This window comes from Procambarus clarkii, chromosome 20 (genome assembly GCF_040958095.1).
Source record: "Procambarus clarkii isolate CNS0578487 chromosome 20, FALCON_Pclarkii_2.0, whole genome shotgun sequence".
Classification (NCBI taxonomy): Eukaryota; Metazoa; Arthropoda; class Malacostraca; order Decapoda; family Cambaridae; genus Procambarus; species Procambarus clarkii.
The window spans coordinates 20,098,405-20,119,978 of NC_091169.1; the positions used below are offsets into that span (position 1 = coordinate 20,098,405).

At 38.1% G+C, this 21,574-nt stretch overlaps 1 protein-coding gene across 8 annotated transcripts in view; it reads right to left on the minus strand.

Annotated features, from left to right (window-relative positions):
• The window catches only part of LOC123755372 (ras GTPase-activating protein raskol), a 378,842-nt gene that overhangs the window by 6,422 nt on the left and 350,846 nt on the right, over positions 1–21,574 (minus strand). For 6 of the 8 annotated variants that reach the window (XM_069327648.1, XM_069327644.1, XM_069327642.1 and 3 more), the window contains 15 exons: positions 19,331–19,426; positions 15,178–15,289; positions 14,853–15,037; positions 14,415–14,629; positions 13,814–14,075; positions 12,594–12,742; positions 12,195–12,361; positions 11,702–11,818; positions 7,439–7,626; positions 6,023–6,176; positions 5,768–5,901; positions 5,309–5,503; positions 2,962–3,311; positions 2,530–2,661; positions 2,016–2,304 (listed from right to left, as the gene is read on the minus strand). In XM_069327648.1, coding sequence (XP_069183749.1) covers positions 2,016–2,304; positions 2,530–2,661; positions 2,962–3,311; positions 5,309–5,503; positions 5,768–5,901; positions 6,023–6,176; positions 7,439–7,626; positions 11,702–11,818; positions 12,195–12,361; positions 12,594–12,742; positions 13,814–14,075; positions 14,415–14,629; positions 14,853–15,037; positions 15,178–15,289; positions 19,331–19,362 — 2,681 coding nt within the window. In that variant the 5' untranslated portion in view covers positions 19,363–19,426. Of the gene's footprint in view, positions 1–2,015; positions 2,305–2,529; positions 2,662–2,961; positions 3,312–5,308; positions 5,504–5,767; positions 5,902–6,022; positions 6,177–7,438; positions 7,627–11,701; positions 11,819–12,194; positions 12,362–12,593; positions 12,743–13,813; positions 14,076–14,414; positions 14,630–14,852; positions 15,038–15,177; positions 15,290–19,330; positions 19,427–19,816; positions 19,913–21,574 lie in introns of those variants that run through there. The other 2 variants (XM_069327646.1, XR_011229178.1) reach the window with 2 other exon arrangements.

Sequence of the window (21,574 nt, forward strand, 5' to 3'; positions counted from 1 at the left end):
TCTAGATAGAAAACTATCACCTGAGGACCACATTAAGAATATTGTGCAAGGAGCCTATGCAATGCTTTCTAACTTCAGAATTGCATTTAAATACATGGATGGCGATATACTAAAGAAGTTGTTCATGACTTTTGTTAGGCCAAAGCTAGAATATGCAGCTGTTGTGTGGTGCCCATATCTTAAGAAGCACATCAACAAACTGGAAAAGGTGCAAAGACATGCTACTAAGTGGCTCCCAGAGCTGAAGGGCAAGAGCTACGAGGAGAGGTTAGAAGCATTAAATATGCCAAAACTAGAAGACAGAAGAAAAAGAGGTGATATGATCACTACGTACAAAATAGTAACAGGAATTGATAAAATCGACAGGGAAGACTTCCTGAGACCTGGAACTTCAAGAACAAGAGGCCATAGATTTAAACTAGCTAAACACAGATGCCGAAGAAATATAAGAAAATTCACCTTCGCAAATAGAGTGGTAGACGGTTGGAACAAGTTAAGTGAGAAGGTGGTGGAGGCCAAGACCGTCAGTAGTTTCAAAGCGTTATATGACAAAGAGTGCTGGGAAGACGGGACACCACGAGCGTAGCTCTCATCCTGTAACTACACTTAGGTAATTACACTTAGGTAATTACACACACACACACACACACAGAGAGGCTTCCAACATGGATGACAAATTTTCTGACAAAAATGAGGGCAGAAATCAGAGAATGTATCAAACTGGAGAAATGTTCGATGTCTAGGGAAATGTCTGATTCCCTAGATTTAAACTAACTATACGAAGCTGTTGAAGAAATATAAGACAATTCACTTTAACAGAGTGGTAGACGGTTGGAACAAGCTAAGTGAGAAGGTGGTGGAGGCCAAAACTGTCAGTAGTTTCAAAGCATTTTATGATGAGTACTGGGTAGATAGGACACCACGAGCATAGACCTCATCCTGTAACTACACTTGGGAAATTACACTCACACACACACACTGCACTACAAGATGTGAGATAAGGGACCATATTTATATACCTTACACTTTATATACCTTACACTGAGTCTCAAACTCATAGATAATTTTACATAAATAGTTTGTAATTGTTAACATTGTCACAAGATTTGAGATAAAGGGGTCACACAAATAGATTTATTATGATTATTTTTACTCCTTAGTTACTCTTACATTTATAGTACTAACACCTTACTGCCTTGCAGGAGCTGCCCAACAGGGTGTACCCATAGCAGACGTTTTTACAAAAGGTTCCATCACAACACAAACTATTCACTCCTTCAAGCTCTCTGACCTCTTCCCCAACCTTTTCTTTCATATATTGTCACGTCTTTTCAAAGACACTGGCTGTTTGCCTCACTCAGAAGATCCCTCAATTTAATGTTTGTTCACCTTTCTCTAAACAGTTGATAGGCAATCTGCTAACATGTGCATACCATGTTGTGTACTCACTCCACATTTTATTCACTCACTCGTCACTCATACCACATCCGATACACATCAGTGACACCACATCACGCACATACTTCCGCATTGCTATAAACATCAAGCACGCTAATGCTAGCTTCCTTTATTTATGATAAATAATTTCTACTGTATTCTTGAGCACTGTCTTTCTCCATCCTCAAGTATTACTTCATGTCAGGACGATAACAACATCATACCTATCCTTTCTTTACTCTTGTACTAACATTCCTGCCTTTCATTACACTATTCAAGTCTCCTACCATTCTTCTCCCAGTCAGTATGTTTATAGTTACTAACACTTGTGCTTGAAGGTGAAAGCTGTATGCTACAACATAAAAGTGCAGTTCTCCACTTTAACTCTATGAAATTAATCTTAAAAGCTGTTATAACTAAATTATTTACAGGATAATAAAGAATTTGATTATGTATTTGCAAACTGAATGTGATGGGCAACTAGTGAATATGGTATTAAAGAAAATCCTGTCTGTGCAAGCAGTAATGTACTTTTTTCTGCTACTTTAGATTGTTGCAGAAATGAAAGAAAAACTCACCTATTATTTCTTCCTCTTCTTGCACTAATGCTACGGTCGTTGCGAGACCTGGCTCTAAGTTCCTGCCTTAACGTTGGGTTTGGTGCCAAGCGTGGAGAACAGTGGGGATTGGTGCGAGGGGGGTGAGCATGAGGACGGCGAGAATGGGCATGAGAGTGTGAGGCAGGACGAGTATCAGGAGAAGAATCGGAAGATGATGAAGCAGAGCGACGTTGGCGGGTGCGGCCCCGGCGAAGCGAAGACAGATCCTCTACACTCTGCGAGGAACTGAGGCTGCTGTTTGGACTCCCTATGTACCATGATAAGTAGGGAGGGTAAATGAGTATCTAATTGCTGTTATGATGGGATACAACTAGATTCAATGCTCTTTTCATACATTATATAATACTCGTTCTTCCAAAAATGAAAATATTGGAGTTCAAATTGCTAAAAATCTGCTTCTAAATGCAGGTGCTAAACATTAGAGCAGATAGTACTTCTAAAGGAATTTTAACTTTAATGCAAACAAATGTACCTTTGGGTGGAGGGACTCTAGGGATGTGTCTTGGTGTACCATGAAGTGACACATGTCCTGCATACCCTAAGTGTGCTGGGTGTACTGCCACAGCACGATGCTTGGAAGCAGCTGGATGATGCAAGGGTGAGGCTGTGGAAACATTACACACACACAAGCATATTAACAAGCATATTCCTTGTGGATATTAATGGAGAAGCTGGTATGATCAGCAATGCTAGAGAAATGCAAATTTAGTATTCATTTTTAGCAGCCGATTGGCTAATACTTGCCTAGAAGCTAGCACATAGTGCCTAAAGCAATTATTTATATATGGAATTCTGCATGAATTTAAGCAAATGAATTAATACAGTGGCATTAATTTATGCCACTGACTAGCCCTCAAATTTGATAAAAGCTATGAAAGCTTGCCAGTTTTATGATACCACTTACCTAGTGGGGATCCATGCAGAATTTGTCTGAGACCAGGCAATCCTGGATTTCCATTTTCACGCGACAGTAAACTGGAATTATCCGTATGCAAAAGAGAGTCAACTGGGGATGATGATTGCGAATATGCAAAGCTTTGGTATCCTGAGGATGCAATATTTGAAAGCTGAGAGATTGATGTTTGAGATCCCTGAATATTATTTTCACTGTCCATGCAGAGAGCATGTATTTGGTGTGAGCATGAATCCATGTAGCTGTATAATTCTGAACATTCGTCTTGATATAACCCACGCCTTTCACCGACTGGTGTAACTCCACTCAATGAATGGCTTCTTGTAGACATGGTTGTGGCTCTGCAATTGAATTATTGAAAATTAATATACAGTAATTGAATATGTTAGATTGTGCACGCACTTCTAAATACTGTACAATATTAAGCTAATGCTATATTCGTATTTTAAGTACAGTACAGGTATTTATATATAATTCAGTCATTCAGGTGCTTTCTACCGAGTTTCTATAAAAAACTGCCAACTGCATGGACATTGGTAATGTACATTGAGAATGGAGGTACTGTAACAGCTAAACTGGACATATTCCCTCAACCACACATATCATGAGCAGTTGTTTTAATAAGCATGATCTACTACTGGGTAATGCTAAAGAAGGTACAATGTATATACAAGTACAGTAAGTAATTATCAAAAGAAGGTGCTAAGCTGCAATGTGTTTATATAATATACCTGTACTACTAAATGATGAAAGGTATAGGAACTACTTTCTCCCAATATGATAAATATCTTGAAGCTTATATGCAGTGGGAATGACTCTTAATCAAAAATGTGTTACACAAAATGTGTTGAATGCTAGGACAATAGGCAAGGTGCCCAAGAGCTGTCTAGTATCTGCTAAATTTCCTTAACAATTTGTATACAGTACATTAGCTTCTCTTATTAACTAAATTTAATAAATTTAATAAACCCCCAATAAATTGAAATCTTATCAAATTACTGTACAGTATTTTAAGTTTTGTCTTAAACACTGTGCAATTGATAGCTTTATAACATATACACACACACACACACACACACACTGTACTGTACTTAGTAATCTGATACTTTTATGTCTTATAAATTAAATATTATAATACTGTAGTACATTTGAACAAGGTAATGAAAAGGTAGTAAGGCTGGATGTAAACATTAAATCGTTATCACCTTACTGAGTGATCAGGGAAGATAACGTGTAGAATTACATAAAACAGGAGTAGTTGACAAGTGTAGAATTATAGAAAAGAGTGAAGAGGCAGAAGTCTAGAACCAGCACCAGAGTTGGTGTTAGTTCTGCCATCTGGTGGCGATCTTCGCAGTGGCCTTGCGAGGGCAACTGGCAGCCAGATTAATTCTTTGTAATTCCAATTGTTGGGGACAAGAAATCTGTATTTAGGTTATTGACGTTTCCCTGGGTTAACTACTGACCTTCCCCTAGATGTAACCCAAAAAAGTTGAGTAATTCCAGGGTACTTGTTTACTGCTAGATAAGTAGAGGCATCACGTGAAGGGAAACGTGCCCAACCATTTCTGTCCCACCTGGGCAGAGAACCTGCGATTCTCAAATATGAGTCAAGGTACTACAGACCCTAGTGCTCCCTGTGATGCCAATTAGAACTTGAGGGCTTCATTTGATTATGAATGAATCTTCTTGATGTTATTACAAAATATATTGTGTTGTGTGTTTCTCTAGTCCCTCCTGAGATAATATCTGATCTCATGTTTACCCGAATTTTACCTGAGTACCACTAATGCTAGTGGCCTCGTTGAGAACAGTTGTGGTTAGCTCCTCTAACCACAACTGTCTGTGGTTAGTATGTTTATTGAGAATATATATTTTCGAAGTAGTGTGTGGTAGTTTGATTCGGTTGTAAGTAATGTGGGCACCACACGTATGATTCCAAGACAGTCAGGGAAGGCAATAAAGATGGGTATGCTGTGAAAAAGACTAAAAACATGGGAAGACTGGGTGAGGAAGTGTTTAGAACATATAATATGGATTGAGCATCAATAGTTCATGAAGGGGCTAGGTGGAAATGGTTTATTGATGGGGAAGATATGAACCTGCAAGAAGCCATTCTACATTTAGTCTTATCTAGCAGTTGAGTTTTCCTATTATTAAAGATTTGTTGCGGTGTGATGATGCCGATTCTCTACGACGATCTGTTTGGGAGTGACAGTGAATAGCTCAGATTAATCCTAAACATCTTCCTTTTTTTTCCCTATGCTCTTTCTCTACCTTCTCTGCTTCCCAACAACATTAACATTGAAATTGGAGTAATGATAACAGTTATGAATACCTGGGATGTAGACGTGGTTGGTGGGAAGCATGTAGGTGGCCACGTATGGGCTGGTGAAGAACTCCTGGATGATTAAGTCCTGGTGAGCCACTTTGTCGTAGAGGAGACTCTGGTGGGGCTACTTCCGCCATATAATATGTGTTTCCATTACTGAGACGCACATCAGTCAAGGGTGTATTGTTGTTATTTGCTTCTCTGTCAAGTAAAATTTATCATATGAGAATGTGAATATTTGATTCTTTGTAGCAATACTGCAACTGGTTATTAAGCAATTTAATTAGAAAATTAATACAGTAACTTAAATTCTTCGGAAAACAATACCAGAATTATCTAATGATCAATATAAGAGAGATTTGTACAGTTACACATGAATATTGTGTTACACATTGTGTTAAGTGGCATTATAAAAAGTATTATACTGGAATTAGAATTATAAAATTGACATTCTTAGTTACATACATAGAGGGGCACATATAGTTTTGTGGTTCAGTGCGATGGTCAAATGCTGTTATGAGAACGTATTCATCATTGGTAGATAGATCATTTGCTGCAGTCTTCTGTCGATAGAAATTTGGCCCAGGGCTCCCACTGGCCTGTTGAAAAATTATAAAGCATTATCAAGAAGTAAATAATTTAGTTTAGAGATGCTTTATATGAGAACATTAGAGAATTTTTGTAAATTACTGTAGGTTAATTAAGTTTTAATTTACATACCATCTGGTGTTGGGAGTAGACTGGAGTTACAGCTCGTGGAAGTGACTGTGACTTCAGTGTGGCGGTGGGCGGAAGACCCATGCCGACAGTAACTCCCCCAATCAATCCTCCCCTCAGTGGACTCTCTACTAAACCATCCACACAGTCTTCTCTCCTATAATGAAAAAATTAAATAATTTATATTTATAATCACTTTGTATCTTTTTCAGCAATTCGGTTTGCTGAACGCTACATATTGTTACCAATTGGTTGATGGTATAGGTTGGTTTGTGTTATGGGTGGGTGGTGCTTACCTATCAGTAATTACCTACCTACCTGTTGGCCACCTGATTATGATTCTGAGGATCAATGCTCCCACAGCCTAACCAGACTGTTCAATGCAGCTGCTTATAACCTGAAATACAAGTCACAGCCTGGTTGACTAGGTATCCCTTGAAGGGGCTTGTTGTGTTTTCTTTTGAACACTGCAAGAGGTCAAAGTGTAATTACCAAAGTGTACAGCTGGAAAGGATCATCAGGGCAAGTGGGGGGACCTTTGACAAGCTGCCAGCTTCTTGTCCTCATCGACGCCACTAGTATTAGTGGCCCCTCAGGTAAATTCAGGTAACTACAGGATGAGACCTACACTCTGGGTGTCCCGTCCTATCACATGACACTTTTGAAACTACCGACGGTTTTGGCTTAGCTTCCACCACCTTCACACTTGTCTTGTTCGAATCGTTTACTACATTGTTTGCAAAAGTGGACTTTCTAATACTTATTTGGCTACTTTGTTTCCTTAGTTTGAGTCCATGGTTCTTGTTCTTGAAGTTGCTGTTTTCAAGAATTATTCTTAGTCAATTTTGTCGATAACTGTTACCGTTTTGTACGTAATGATCATATCCCCTCTTTTTTTCTGTCTTTTAGCTTTAGTGTATTTAACACCTCTAGCCTCTCCTTGTAATGCCTGTATCTCAACTCTGCAAGCCATTAAGTGTCATGTCATTGCCTTTTTTTCCAGTTTATTGATGTGCTTCTTGATGCCAAAGCAAGATGTGTGCTTGGGAGCACCCAGGTTCTAATTTGAATCCTATGCATGGCTCCAATTGATCTTCTCACTGATAAATCACACTCCTGTCATTTCTTTGTGCATTTGAAGGGAGCATTAGTGGAAGAACTATAGCACACCAACGTGTATGTGGGTAATGTGTAAAAACTTGATTCAGTATCAATTCAATGCCTCAAGACCCTTTGTAGATTCAGCTGAATTCCAGGTTGAGCATTATTGAGCCATTATCATGAACTGAGTGAGGCACTAAGACATCTTTCATTTGAATGCTGTACTATATTGGGAAAAATGTAAAGTTTAAAGTGCAAGAAGTCAGTAGAGGTAGTTATACTAAAGTTTACTACATTTTACAGTGAAATTTGACTTACATGTAATTGTTACTGATGTGTGTGGGTGTAGCCATGAGTGATGGGTTGGACACAAGAGGTGGGGTACACACTAGGGCATGTGTAGACGCTTGTCGTGACACAAGAGGTGCTCCATTGTGGTCTCCACCCAATAGGGTACTGATGTCATCAACGAGAGCAAGAACCCTGCTAGCTTCGCTCTCGTAACCCTGTAAAATATACACACATTAGCATAACATTTCTGATACCAAACTGCATTCCTTTAGGATGAAATGTGACAAAAGTACACCACTGCATTCAAGCACCTGCTCTGCTTTGATTTTAAGTTCATGGTCTATGCTATACTTTTAAAATATTTATACAAGTATATATAAAATACTTGGACAATGCTGTCCAAGTAATGAACAACTTGGAGGATATTGATCCAGACCACATCTTCAAAAGGTCAGATGTAACACAAAGAGGTGATAATGGATTCAAGTTCAACAAGCCTCAATGTAGGACAAAACAGGAGATGCTTCTTCCCCCACAGGGTTATAGACCCATGGAACTGCCTACCCCCCAAACCTGTATATGCCAAAACCCTGCTGCAATTTAAGATCCAAATAGATCAAATCAAGACAGATTATGGGACCTTTGGCAAGCCGCCAGCTTCCTGTCCTCATCAAGGCCACTTGAGAGATAGTGGTCCTCATGTAAATTCAAGTATATACAACCCATCCTCCAAATATGATAAAACCTAGCCTCTATTCGGTCTCAGGTTGCTAGACTACTACTATAATTCTGTAGACTAAGGATGAAATGAACAAAATATAGATTGTTTTAACCAAAATAAAATTGCAAGGCACAGTGTGTGCAGCACCAGCTGGCAGGCAGACCCAGGAGCTGCACACACCAATGGTTTGGTTTATAGGTACCCTGAAGATAAGAAAGGGCCCTGTAGCATCTTCAAGTGATCTTAGAGCATTTTAAGGGACCAGTGTAGTCCCAGGCATTGAGAGGTTGGCCCAATATCCAGAGATTTATGTAGCAACAGTTAGGAGCAGATGTTAAGGCCCCAGGCAGTTTTGTTAGAACAGGCCACTCAGATTAACTGATATTTATGCAGCAGCGAGGTGGTTATTGAGTATCAACCTGTATTTAGTGTAGCAGAAATCTGTGGCCAGAGTTAGAGCTCAAGGAGCTTGTGGGATGATCAGCCCATTTAAAACAGTAGTTTGGGGTGGGTTGGGGGGGTGGGGCAATGTTTGAAGCCCCAGGCAGTCAGGTGAGCGCTGGTCTATATTGAGTAATGGTGACAGTGATTTGGAGAAATTGTATATACCGAGGGACCACGTGTGAGATGGGAGCGTGTGGGCAGTAGTCCACGGTGCATGATATATGTATTCACATTCCAGGACTAAATGCAATTTGTTGGCAGGCAGAGTCTGAGTCTGAGCAGAGATTCATAGGCTAACAGCAACCAGGAAGAATCAAGTGTTACCATGATATAGGCTGGCAAAAGCTGAGTTATCTGGCAAGAAGAGTTGCCGAGTAATTAATTTGGTATAAATGTGATCATTTTAATTGTTGTGGGGCCACATTAGATTTGGAATGATAAAAGAACTTTAATTATGCATAGGTTGACATGATGATTCTGTAGACACCCCACAAGCCCATAGTTTTTAGGTGATTTATTTAAGTAGCAAAGTAGCAAGTAGTTTGCAGGTTAGATAAAGGAATGATAAGACATGAATGACACAGTGAACGTACAATATATTATTATGTGTAGGAAGGAGATATATTTATCAATACATACTGTCTATGTATAGCCTAGCAAGTGAATGGTAAATTTTAAGGCTAGGGTGTGTTCTAAATTTTGTATTGATTACTATGATTTAATGTATATGTTTGTGTAATGAAGTGATATATTGGTAGAGATCAGACTTTAGAATGATGTACTGTACTTAAAAATAGGACTTGGATAGAATTTTTGTACAAACTCTATACTGTATATGTGGCTATCAGGAGTCAAACCGAAAGAGGCTGCAGAAAATCTATATGAAGATAAACTACCTAATTAAGAACATAAGAACATAAGAATGAAGGTATGTATATGTTCATCCTGACCTAATGATATGTGTGTGACTTTGACAAATTAGATACGAGCTTTGTTGAACAGTTGTGTACATTTGACCATTTTCCCCATAGAGATCCAACAGCTTTTATATATATATATATATATATATATATATATATATATATATATATATATATATATATATATATATATATATATATATATATATATATATATATATATATATATATATATATATATATATATATATATTATATATATATATATATTATATATATATATATATTATATATATATATATATATATGTCGTACCTAATAGCCAGAACTCACTTCTTGGCCTACTATGCAAGGCCCGATTTGCCTAATAAGCCAAGTTTTCATGAATTAATTGTTTTTCGACTACCTAACCTACCTAACCTAACCTAACCTAACTTTTTCCGCTACCTAACCCAACCTAACCTATAAAGATAGGTTAGGTTAGGTTAGGTAGGGTTGGTTAGGTTCGGTCATATATCTACGTTAATTTGAACTCTAATAAAAAAAAATTGACCTCATACATAATGAAATGGGTAGCTTTATCATTTCATAAGAAAAAAATTAGAGAAAATATATTGATTCAGGAAAACTTGGCTTATTAGGCAAATCGGGCCTTGCATAGTAGGCCAAGAAGTGAGTTCTGGCTATTAGGTACGACATATATATATATATATATATATATATATATGTCGTACCTAGTAGCCAGAACTCACTTCTCAGCCTACTATGCAAGGCCAAATTTGCCTAGTAAGCCAAGTTTTCATGAATTAATTGTTTTTCGACTACCTAACCTACCTAACCTAACCTAACCTAACTTTTTCGGCTACCTAACCAAACCTAACCTATAAAGATAGGTTAGGTTAGGTTAGGTAGGGTTGGTTAGGTTCGGTCATATATCTACGTTAATTTTAACTCCAATAAAAAAAAATTGACCTCATACATAATGAAATGGGTAGCTTTATCATTTCATAAGAAAAAAATTTGAAAAAATATATTAATTCAGGAAAATTTGGCATATTAGGCAAATCGGGCCTTGAATAGTAGGCCAAAAAGTGAGTTCTGGCTACTAGGTACGACATATATATAGATATATATATATATATATATATATATATATATATATAGATATATATATATATATATATATATATATATAGATATATATATATATATATATATATATATATATATATAGATATATGACAATGTCAGACCACGAAGGAAAAATGAAACAGGAAATTTCCTTAAGTACTTTCGTATATTAAATACATCTTCAGAAGGTCACCTTCTGAAGATGTATTTAATATACGAAAGTACTTAAGGAAATTTCCTGTTTCATTTTTCCTTCGTGGTCTGACATTGTCACATTCTTAATCACGTGTTTATTTTCGTGATATACACACATATATAGATAGATAGAGATATATATATATATTATATATATATATATATATATATATATATATATATATATATATATATATATATATATATATATTATATATATATATATATTATATATATATATATATTATATATATATATATATATTATATATATATATATATATATATATATATATATATATATATATATATATATATATATATATATATATATATATATATATATATATATATATATATATATATATATATATATATATATATATATATATATATATATATATATATATATATATATATATATATATATATATATATATATGTCGTACCTAATACCCAGAACTCACTTCTCAGCCTACTATGCAAGGCCCGATTTGCCTAATAAGCCAAGTTTTACTGAATTAGTATATTTTCTCAAATTTTTTTCTTATGAAATGATAAAGCTACCCATTTCATTATGTATGAGGTCAATTTTTTTTTATTGGAGTTAAAATTAACGTAGATATATGACCGAACCCAACCAACCCTACCTAACCTAACCTAACCTATCTTTATAGGTTAGGTTAGGTTAGGTAGCCGAAAACGTTAGGTTAGGTTAGGTTAGGTAGGTTAGGTAGTCGAAAAAACATTAATTCATGAAAACTAGGCTTATTAGGCAAATCGGGCCTTGCATAGTAGGCTGAGAAGTGAGTTCTGGCTACTAGGTACGACATATATATATATATATATATATACCATGGCCTATCAAAATTGTTCTTACCTGGGTATTTATTTTGGCAAGTGCATCAGCAAGATGTAGGTGGAGAAGTGCCAGATGCTTCCCCAGATCAATCGTGCCATCAAACTCGAGAGTGCTGTCTTCTTCAGTAGAAGTACTCTGAAAAATTTAGGTCATACAAGATTAGATTTTAAATGATAATCACTTGTGCTTATTAAATTAATATTGAACACTGAAATCTGAGAAAATATTGAAGCCAAAACATTGTAGCCATACGATGGGCTCAAACCTGTATCCTTTAACTCCTCAGACACATGCATTACCATCGTATGGCTTTAATATTTGCTCGGGTCATTTATGGCTAGACTGAGCCTTCTCCAGGGGACAGTCTGAAATGATCAAACTGCACCATGTAGAATGTTGACTGTTCTGTGGAACATGATCCTGTCCATAGGATTACTAGGATCTTTCCTTAAGAAGAGGCAGTGGCATAGCTAATATTGTAAATTCACATCCATTTCAGCTTCATACTCACCGAGATTGATCGCAGAAAACTTCTGCATCGATCCTGTTCCTTATTTATAAAGTCATTCAGGAATTCCATAAAGTTTTCTTTTCCCTGGAATATGGTGAAATTGGCCAGGGTTTGAAGTGTCTTTGCCACCAGTGTCAGGTTCCTTCCAGCACGCTCATCCGGGTACTCTGAGAAATTGAGATGTTGTACTAAATTTACGAAATTCAGGTAAATTTAAAATTACGAAGATAAAATTTAGTTTTTTCCTTTACCAGCAGTCTCTTAAATTTTGATACTTGAAAATTTAAGAATTCTTGCCATGCATTTCTCACTACAGTACTGCACAATTTTAAATACAGCACTTACCAATTTTCACACTGTGGTTCGTATATCACATACAGTATCTTGTCTTTCTCTAACCTTTAGTTATATTGAAGAGTGACGGTGAGAGCACAGCAGGACAAAGGAACCGGAGGAATACGCATGATGAGATGAGGTTATCGGTCAGTTCGCATTTCTCCTGGTGAGAGAGTCTCTCTCGCAGTGTGTGGAACACATTCCGCAGTTCCCTGCGCAAAATATAGAGAGATCAGATTATATGTATAGAGAGATCAGATTACATGCCCAAAATGCCCTGGGACCAGATTCACGAACCATTTATGCAAGCACTTACAAACGTGTACATCTTTCCTCAATCTTTGATGGCTTTGGTTACACTTATTAAACAGTTTACAAGCATGAAAACTTCCCAATCAACTGTTGTTATTGTTATAAACAGCCTCCTGGTGCTTCGGAGTTCATTAACTGTTTAATAATTGTAAACAAAGCTACCAAAGATTGAGAAAAGATGGAAAGGTTCGTAAGTGCTTGCGTAACTGCTTCGCGAATGTAGCCTCAACATATTAGTGACTTATATAAATTAAATTGTGCCTAAGAATATTGCATAGTATTATGTTTCAAATGTATATTATATAAATGCAAGTTGTTGTTATTATTACATATACATTAGTTACTGAAATGTTTATTTTAAATTGTAAAATACAGTTTAATTCACTTGATACATAATGGTCAATACATGACCATTATTAATCAACATTCGAGACCACCACACACAGGACCCTGGCTCATTACTGTTCTACCAACTTAAACTGAGTTGCATTAATGCATTCATCGTAAATAAAAATTTCACATCAAGTTGCTATACATTTAGTTATAGAACATAATAATAAAGGAACTACTTAAGGCTATTGGCCCATACAATTTAACTCATCCATAAATGTCTTAACTTATGCCTGAAACAATCCAATAATCCTATGTCTTCCATGTTACTTTGTAATTTGTTTCATAAATCTACAACCAATTGACTGATTGATAGAAAGATTAAGCCTCCCATGAGGTGGATAGGGAATGCCTATGAATCTACAACCCTATTTTCAAACCAGTATTTTCAACAGATGTTTCCCAAATCAAAATATATCCTATTTATATCCACGAAGAGCATATACATTATAGCCTTATATATAATTAAATTGAGTACATCCTGTGATTAAATATACAGTAGTTGCTTTAATGTTCAATAAATGCACTATACATTTCTCTATTAGTTAGAGATTGTCAAGTGAATGGACAAACTGACTTACACAGGGAAATTCCGACCAGACTGAAGAATCTTCTCCCATATAGCAGAAACACGTTGTTTCAGAGCATTTCGTTGAGCCTGAAGAGACTGAATGTTAGTAATTCGGAGAGGGTCGACTTCTAGATCCTCTGCTGCTGTAATAAGAGCCTGAACAGGCTCTCTTAAGGTACCGTGAAGATACTGCTCGCCAACTAACTTCATGTATGCTTCAATGGCCTTTGTGGCTACACTGTTTCCACGGAAGAGGAGATGCTCATTTTCGGCTGTAAACAGTGAATGTTTAACCATTAATTTACAAAAATAACATGTGGTATGGTGAAAGAAGTGGGGATTATATAGGTAATTAATTCTTTTTGCCAGGGACAGGAAGCCTGTACTTAGTACAGTATTGAGATCCCCCAAAGCCTTCTGACCTTCCTTAGGATGCAACCCAAAACAATTGTCTAACGTATCTATTTTACTACTAGGTGTATAGAGACATTAGGTGAAAAAGAGACATTCCCAACCATTTGTCCTGCCCGAGGATTGAACTTGGGTTTCTCAGCCGATTTAGAAAAATATTTACTCACTTTAAATATTTACACGCTCACTCACTCACTCACCCATTCGCTGGATGTCTGTAAAAACAAGGTTGACGAGGAAAGGGATAGCACATTTTTCTGCCTGCATGATATTAATGAGAGCTGTTGCAATATCTTCCTTTGCTTTGACAGATACAACAGGCTCCAGTAATTGGCAGAGAGATGTTGAATTTTCTTTGAGGTATTGACGAAAGGAACCATATTGAGGCAGAGGCAATATATCCACAGACTGAAATCTGTAAAGAGAAAATAAATACTGTATTTAAAACAAATATTTTAATGCAAATTTCAAAATTCTAGTATGATTTAGGGCTAATTGAAAATTTTTATACCATACATGAATATACAGTACAATACAGTACTGTAAATGGAAATCCGGGATCCTCGATTGGTGAGTCCAAGTTGTCGACCACTGTAGCCCATAGCATATTCTTGCCTTAGGCCTCATCATTTACTAACCTGTGCTTGATTCTTAGAGCAGGTACTTCTCTCTCTTGCTTATCACCCTTTACTGGATACCACTGTTCCTCCAGAGCGGTTCGCCCTGGACTGGACGGTTTTAAATAAATTTCTACTGTCCCTATTCTTTTACTTGCGGACCTTTTGTCTGGTTCTCTCATAAGCTCTATGCAGACGGTAGAGACCTATAAAAAAGGTTGTCACTATAGATAATGATCATGTAGGTCATTATAGTTTATATTAAGTCATTATAGTTACATATAGTTTCATGCTTTATTGATGAATTTGAAAGAAAATATCCCTATAAGGTACTCCCAAAACTCACCTGTGGAGGGGGAACTAGCTCAAAGTACTCCCCCCAGAAACACATGTCCAACTTTTGTTTGGAACAGGTACGTCCATACTGTGACGAATCCAGATTGAGTATGCAGTAGTATCTGTTGGAGAGATATGAATATTGTTAAGTCAGACACTAGTATATGTGAAAATTTTAGTGACAATATTTGTGGATAAAATTTGAAAAAGTGGAATGCAGTTTAGAGATACAGCATTCAGATGTTTCCCGTTTCCAAACCAAACCAAATAGTCTTCCTCTGTGCCCATAGATAGGATTCATGAATAGTCAGGCAAGATGACATTCACATTCTGCCACCTCGGAAATCTTTTCAAACATCATTCCAGGGTCATATCAAATATTGGGGAGGCACTGGAGAAAAAGCTTAATCTGGCCTACAATGCCCCATAGAGGTACAGTTCTTTCATAAAGAAACAAAGACCTGCTGTATCCTTACACTGTATCCAAGTGACTGTTAAGTGAGGTCACACAAACCAGTGCCATACTTTCCTAATGAACCTTGCTGTCCATCAGCTAGTGGTAGTATCGGTGCTTACTCAGGGTTTCTAAACTCAGATCACATCACATGCTGTATCCATGAGCAACTGGAATGCTAGGACTTTCCTGAGCGATATGTTTTTACTTGTCGAATCACTATTTGTGAGTGTATTGGCCTATGCTATCTCTATTCACTTCACATGGGCATGCTTTGCAAGTCATTGTACAGTCCTTCATTCTCCATCTTCTGCTTTCAACCCAGTGCCAGGAGTGCACAGCTGTGGGTGGATTCACTCTTTAAAAATTTGACAACTTCATTAACCCTTGAAAAGCACCAACTGCTATCTGCGATTACCTGCTGTGCTCGAATAGCCAAATGTGCTTTTATGAAATTAGTTTAGATAACTTTTTTGTCATGTGCAACACTTTTACTTATTCATGCCATTTAAGGGTTAATAGACATTTGATGTCATTCTTGGGTTGAATCCTATGTAACTGTGCACTAGGATTCATTCTACCCAATTTCCCACTCAGTGTGTGTTGACAGTTCATTATGTGTACCCTGGGCCTTGGAAGAGTGAGGCGATTCCATTAGTTGCCGACTTCTCCAAACTTCCCTTGTTAGCAGGATGGAGAGGTTTAGGTTATTGTCAGCCTAACACTCTTGGTAGCCAGGCACAACTTGGATCCTTCTGGCCATACTTTTCCTTGCATTCTGTCCGTCAGATGAAGTGGAGCTCTCATGCATACGCCATGTGTCAAGTTTGAATCTCAACTCTCATTTGTTGCCTCAATTCAGTAAGATGCTTATGAAGCAGCTGTCGTGTGCAGGGTTCACGTGATGAGATTTCATCGCTGGCAGCCTTGGTTATCAGCTATACGGACTAAGTAGGCTCCTTCCATTCTGGGATATACTTCTTATCTTGTTGCCTTGGTCTGTGTGCTGAGGATTCAGGCTGGGCAAGGAACTAAGCAGAGAGATTGCTGAAATAAGAGAGAGTACAAAGAACATACACAGCATACAAAGATACGATAAAGCACCTAAACTATTGGGCTCATCTCAAAGCTCTCCAAATGTACTCCTTAGAAAGGAGACAAGAGAGGTATCAAATAATAAACATGTGGAAAGTACTGGATGACCAGGTCCCAAATCAACACAATAAAATAACAACATACTGGAATGAACGATATGAAAGGAAATTCAGATTAGAACCAGTGAAGAGCAGGGGTGACATAGGCACGATCAGAGAACACTGTATAAACATCAGAACTCCACAGTTGTTCAACATCCTCCCAGCAATTTCAAGAAATATTGCCAGAACAACCGTGGACATCTTCAAGAGAAAACTAAATACAGTAGTTTTCTTCAGGAAGTGCTGGACCAACCGGGCTGTGGTGGATATGTGGGCCTGCGTGCCATTCCAAGCAACAGCCTGTTGGACCATGCTCTCACAAGTCAAGCCCAAGCCTAAGTCTACTCCCTAAGCCTGGGCCAGGCTTAAGGAGTTGAAGAACTCCTAGAACCCCATCCAGGTACAGCTCAGGTTTTGTATTCGGGCAATTCAGCTTTGTGATGAGGCAAGTTAGTCTTTGTGATGATTTGTGATGAGCTTTGTGTTGTTGAACTGTGTGATGAGTTTTTTCAGTTAGTCCAAATTTCTATCCTTCCTCCACCAACAGCAGGACTTAAGCTACTTTAGTCCCTTGTGCATGTGTTACCTGGGATGGGGATGGAGGCTGGCAGTTCTTTACTTTCAGTATACTTCAAGAGCATGCAGAGCTGGCCCTGCCTTCACAAAGGCCTTCATTTCCTTTCTTGTCTGGGTGGGCAGATCCTTTTTTGCTCCTTCACTGTGTGGTGGTTATTATTTGATCTGCTCCTTCATGCTAGGCCTTGTAAGCCTTAAGGTTTTGCTTCGGGGGATGAAGTGGTGAGGTCTTCCTCAATCCTAGATGAAGATGTTGCAAAGGCAATGGTTCAGGATCTGGTCTGGCTACCTTTTTTTTCCAAATGGTCTGAGGTCCCAGCTAGAAGGCATTTTTCTGCATGTGGCAACTTGCTGTCTACCTTCACAGTTTGAGATAGTCTTTTCCAGATGCTACACCTCAGTTCAGTTTATGTCCTCTATGGTCATGGATAAGTTGTCTTCAAAGGTTTTGGTCCTCTCGACTCCCTGCTTCTAAAGTGAGGTAGAATTTGCAATTTTAAAGAAATGGGGAACACATGCCTTCACTCAGTCTGGCACTCAGCAATTTGTTTCCCCTTGCAATCCCAAATTAGTCCTTTCAATTCTGGCACTACTTGCAAACTGCAACACTTAAGTTTTGATTTTCTTGTGGGACTGTTGGGTTGGTGATATTGTAGTGGAAGTACTGTATTGTGGTTGGTAAATGTTATGTGGTGGTGCTGTGGTGTATGGTGCTGAAGTTATGTGATGGCATTGAAATATTCTGGTGGTATTGTGGTGACACTGATGTGCTACAGCATTACAGTATGACACTGATGTGCTACAGCACTACAGTATGACACTGATGTGCTACAGCACTACAGTATGACACTGTTGTGGTGGATGCATTGTGGTGGTGGTGTTGGAGTTGTGTGGTTATATCATGTTTGCGTTGTGGGGATAGGGTTGAGGTATGTTTAGGTAATATGGATGTGGTGTGGTAGTGTATGGTGATATTGTTGCATTGTGGTGATATGGAGGTGTTGTGGTGTTGGCGTGGTATAGATATATTGTACTGGTGTAGTGGCATTAATAAGATGTGGTCTCGCAATATTTGTAAGTTCCTGTACTGCTTATAGTAATACGTGATACAGCTCATTTTTTAACTATCCAAGTGAAGAACATAAAAAAATACTATACTGAGAACATTTGTTACAATCATCGATCTAACCATTTTTGGTAATATTGAATAACATATGTCTACTAGAATGACTGTTTCTAAAATAAAATATATAAATGAACTTGGATGAAAAAACAATTCTTCGCGGCAAGGGATCGTATTCCAGGGACCTGCCCGAAACGCTACGCGTACTAGTGGCTGTACAAGAATGTAACAACTCTTGTATATATCTCAAATAAATATATATTCAGTATATGCTTGAAATTGACAATTTTGAGATTTACTTTACACCTGGTGTACTTATAACAGTGGAAGTTTAACTGCTGAATTTACAATCCCCCACAATAGTAAATCTCTACAACCACCACATTAATACATCGTTACAATATACAGAACAGGAGATGCTGTTTCACCCACAGGGTTATAAACCCATGGAACTGCCTACTCGCTGAAGCCGTAAATGCCAAACTGTGTTAAGTTTTAAAATCTACCTGGGAAAGATCATCAAGGCAAATGGGGGGAGGTGGGGGTCTTTGACAAGCCTCTGGCTTCCTGTCCTCGTCGAGGCCACTAGGGTTAGTGGCCCTCAGGTAAATCATGTATAGTGCTGTAGTTGTAATAAATAAGTGAGCATTACCTATCACTGGACAAGATGAAGAACCCAGCGGGTTTTCTTCCTATTGGGGGTGTTGTACATGCTGCTATGGTAGTATGTTCACTCACAGGATGGGTGACATTACCCAATAAACTCCCCCTTTGGGGCAAACTTAAACCACAATTTTAATTTGGATAAACTTACTTTTTCTTGTTAGGGATACCCTTGGCCTCCATGATCCAAATCTTGAGGGTGTTCTCTGTTCGTCTCGTCTCATCCTGGTTCTGTTGATTTCTCGTTCTGAAAATAAAGATTTGATCAAACACTTCTGTCTACACTTTTGTTACTTTAATCTTTTTGGTAGTACAGTAATTTGGTATTTTGTAAATAATCTTAAACTCTGTGATAAAGGGGAAATTAAAAATTGCTTTATAAGTACACCATCCTAATTGTTTTTTTTTTAATCAAATATATGGGGCCTCACTAACCAACCTCTTCCAGCATATGGTACCTGAACAACCTGACTGTGATTCCCACATTAAACGGTTTGCAGCAGCATCCAATAGCTCTGGTTGACCCATCTATCAACTAAAGTATAGAGACCTGACAATGGGGATATTGATTCTCACATCCATCCCTTAAAGTAGTTCTGTGTGTGTGTGTGTAATTACTTAAGTGTATAATATTTACAGGATGAGAGCTATGCTCATGGTGTCCCGTCTTCCCAGTACTCTTTGTCATATAACGCTTTGAATCTACTGACGGTTTTGGCTCCCACCACCTTCTCACTTAACTTGCTCCAACCATCTACTACTCTGCAAAATAAAACTTTATAATATTTTTTTGGACCCAAAGATCCATTCATCAATTTTAACATTCTGTTCATTCAAACTGAACTTTTCTCAATTATAAATTAATATTATTATATATTAGCATATTGTGCATATTTAGGCACTGGTTAGGTTAGATGTTTAGGTTCTGTTGGCGATTATTTGTATTTGTAGTACGTGGGTGAAGCATTTACAGCGTTGTGGTTTGAACAAAGTCGTCACCGAAGCAATTGTTCTGGAAGTGTTCAGACATCATTTGTTGTGAGTCGAGGACGGGTTGAAATGTGAGTTGTGTGAAACCATTTTTCATTCATAAACAGGGGGGTTTGGCGACCGGATTAACGAGCATTTGACTTTGTTTATGAGGACAGGCTGTCTAGCTTTTCCTTGTAACTCTTGTTTGTCAGTTACAAATGCCACTTTGTAGCATACCTTTGCACCTTTACCAGTTTACTGATGTGCTCTTGATATATGGGCACCATACAACTGCCGCATATTCCAATTTTGGTCTCACAAAAGTCATGAACAGTTTCTTTAGTATTTGACTATCCATATTGCTAAAAGCGAGTCTGAAGTTGTAAAGCGATATATATATTCGCTCGTCGCACAATGTTTTTTGTGTTCCTCTGGTAACTGTTTAATATCCAAAACCACCCCTAGATCTCCTTTTTTTTTAGACTTTTTTTAATTTGTTTCTACATAATTTATAAGTTGTGTGTGGTCTATTTTCTCCAATTCCATAACATGACATTTATTCACATTGAATTCCATTTGCCACATGTCGCTCCAAGCACTTATTTTACTTAGATCCACTTGAAAGCAGTGGATCTTCTGCGTCTCCTATCTTCCCCAGTATCTTAGCTCCTCAGATTAGGCAAAATTGTAATTAAATTTTGTCAATAAAGATGTTAATAATAATAATAATAATAGTATCTTAGCATCGTCCGCAAACATGTTCATATAATTCTGTATTCCTTCTGGTAGATCATTTATGTAGACGGTGAACATTACTGCTTCAAGAACTGAACCCTGTGGAACTCCGCTAGTAACACTCCTCCAGTCAGGTATATTGACTCTGCCTTCCCCCCATTCACCCTCCCTCCCCCCTCTCTCGCTCTCCCCCTATACCTCTCTCTCTCTCTCTCTCTCCCTCCCTCTCCCACTCTCTCCTTCTCCCACTCTCTCTCTCTCTCCTGTCTCTTCTCTCTCTCCCCCTCCCTCCACTCTCCCTCCCTCCACTCTCACTCCCTCCACTCTCACTCCTCTCCTCTCTCACTCCCCTTCTCTCTCTCACTCCCCTTCTCTCTCTCACTCCCCTCCTCTCTCTCACTCCCCTCCTCTCTCTCACTCCCCTCCTCTCTCTCTCTCCCCTCCACTCTCTCTCCCCTCCACTCTCTCTCTCTCCCTCTCCCTCTCTATCCCGTCTCTATCTTTCTCTCCTCCCTCTCTCTCTCTCACACACACACTGTGTGTGTGTGTGTGTGTGTGTGTGTGTGTGTGTGTGTGTGTGTGTGTGTGTGTGTGTGTGTGTGTGTGTGTGGAGGAGGGGGAGGCAACGGGGGGTACAGCTGGTGACTGAGGCTGCTGGCACGTGTAACCAGTAACTTGAGCTCGGACA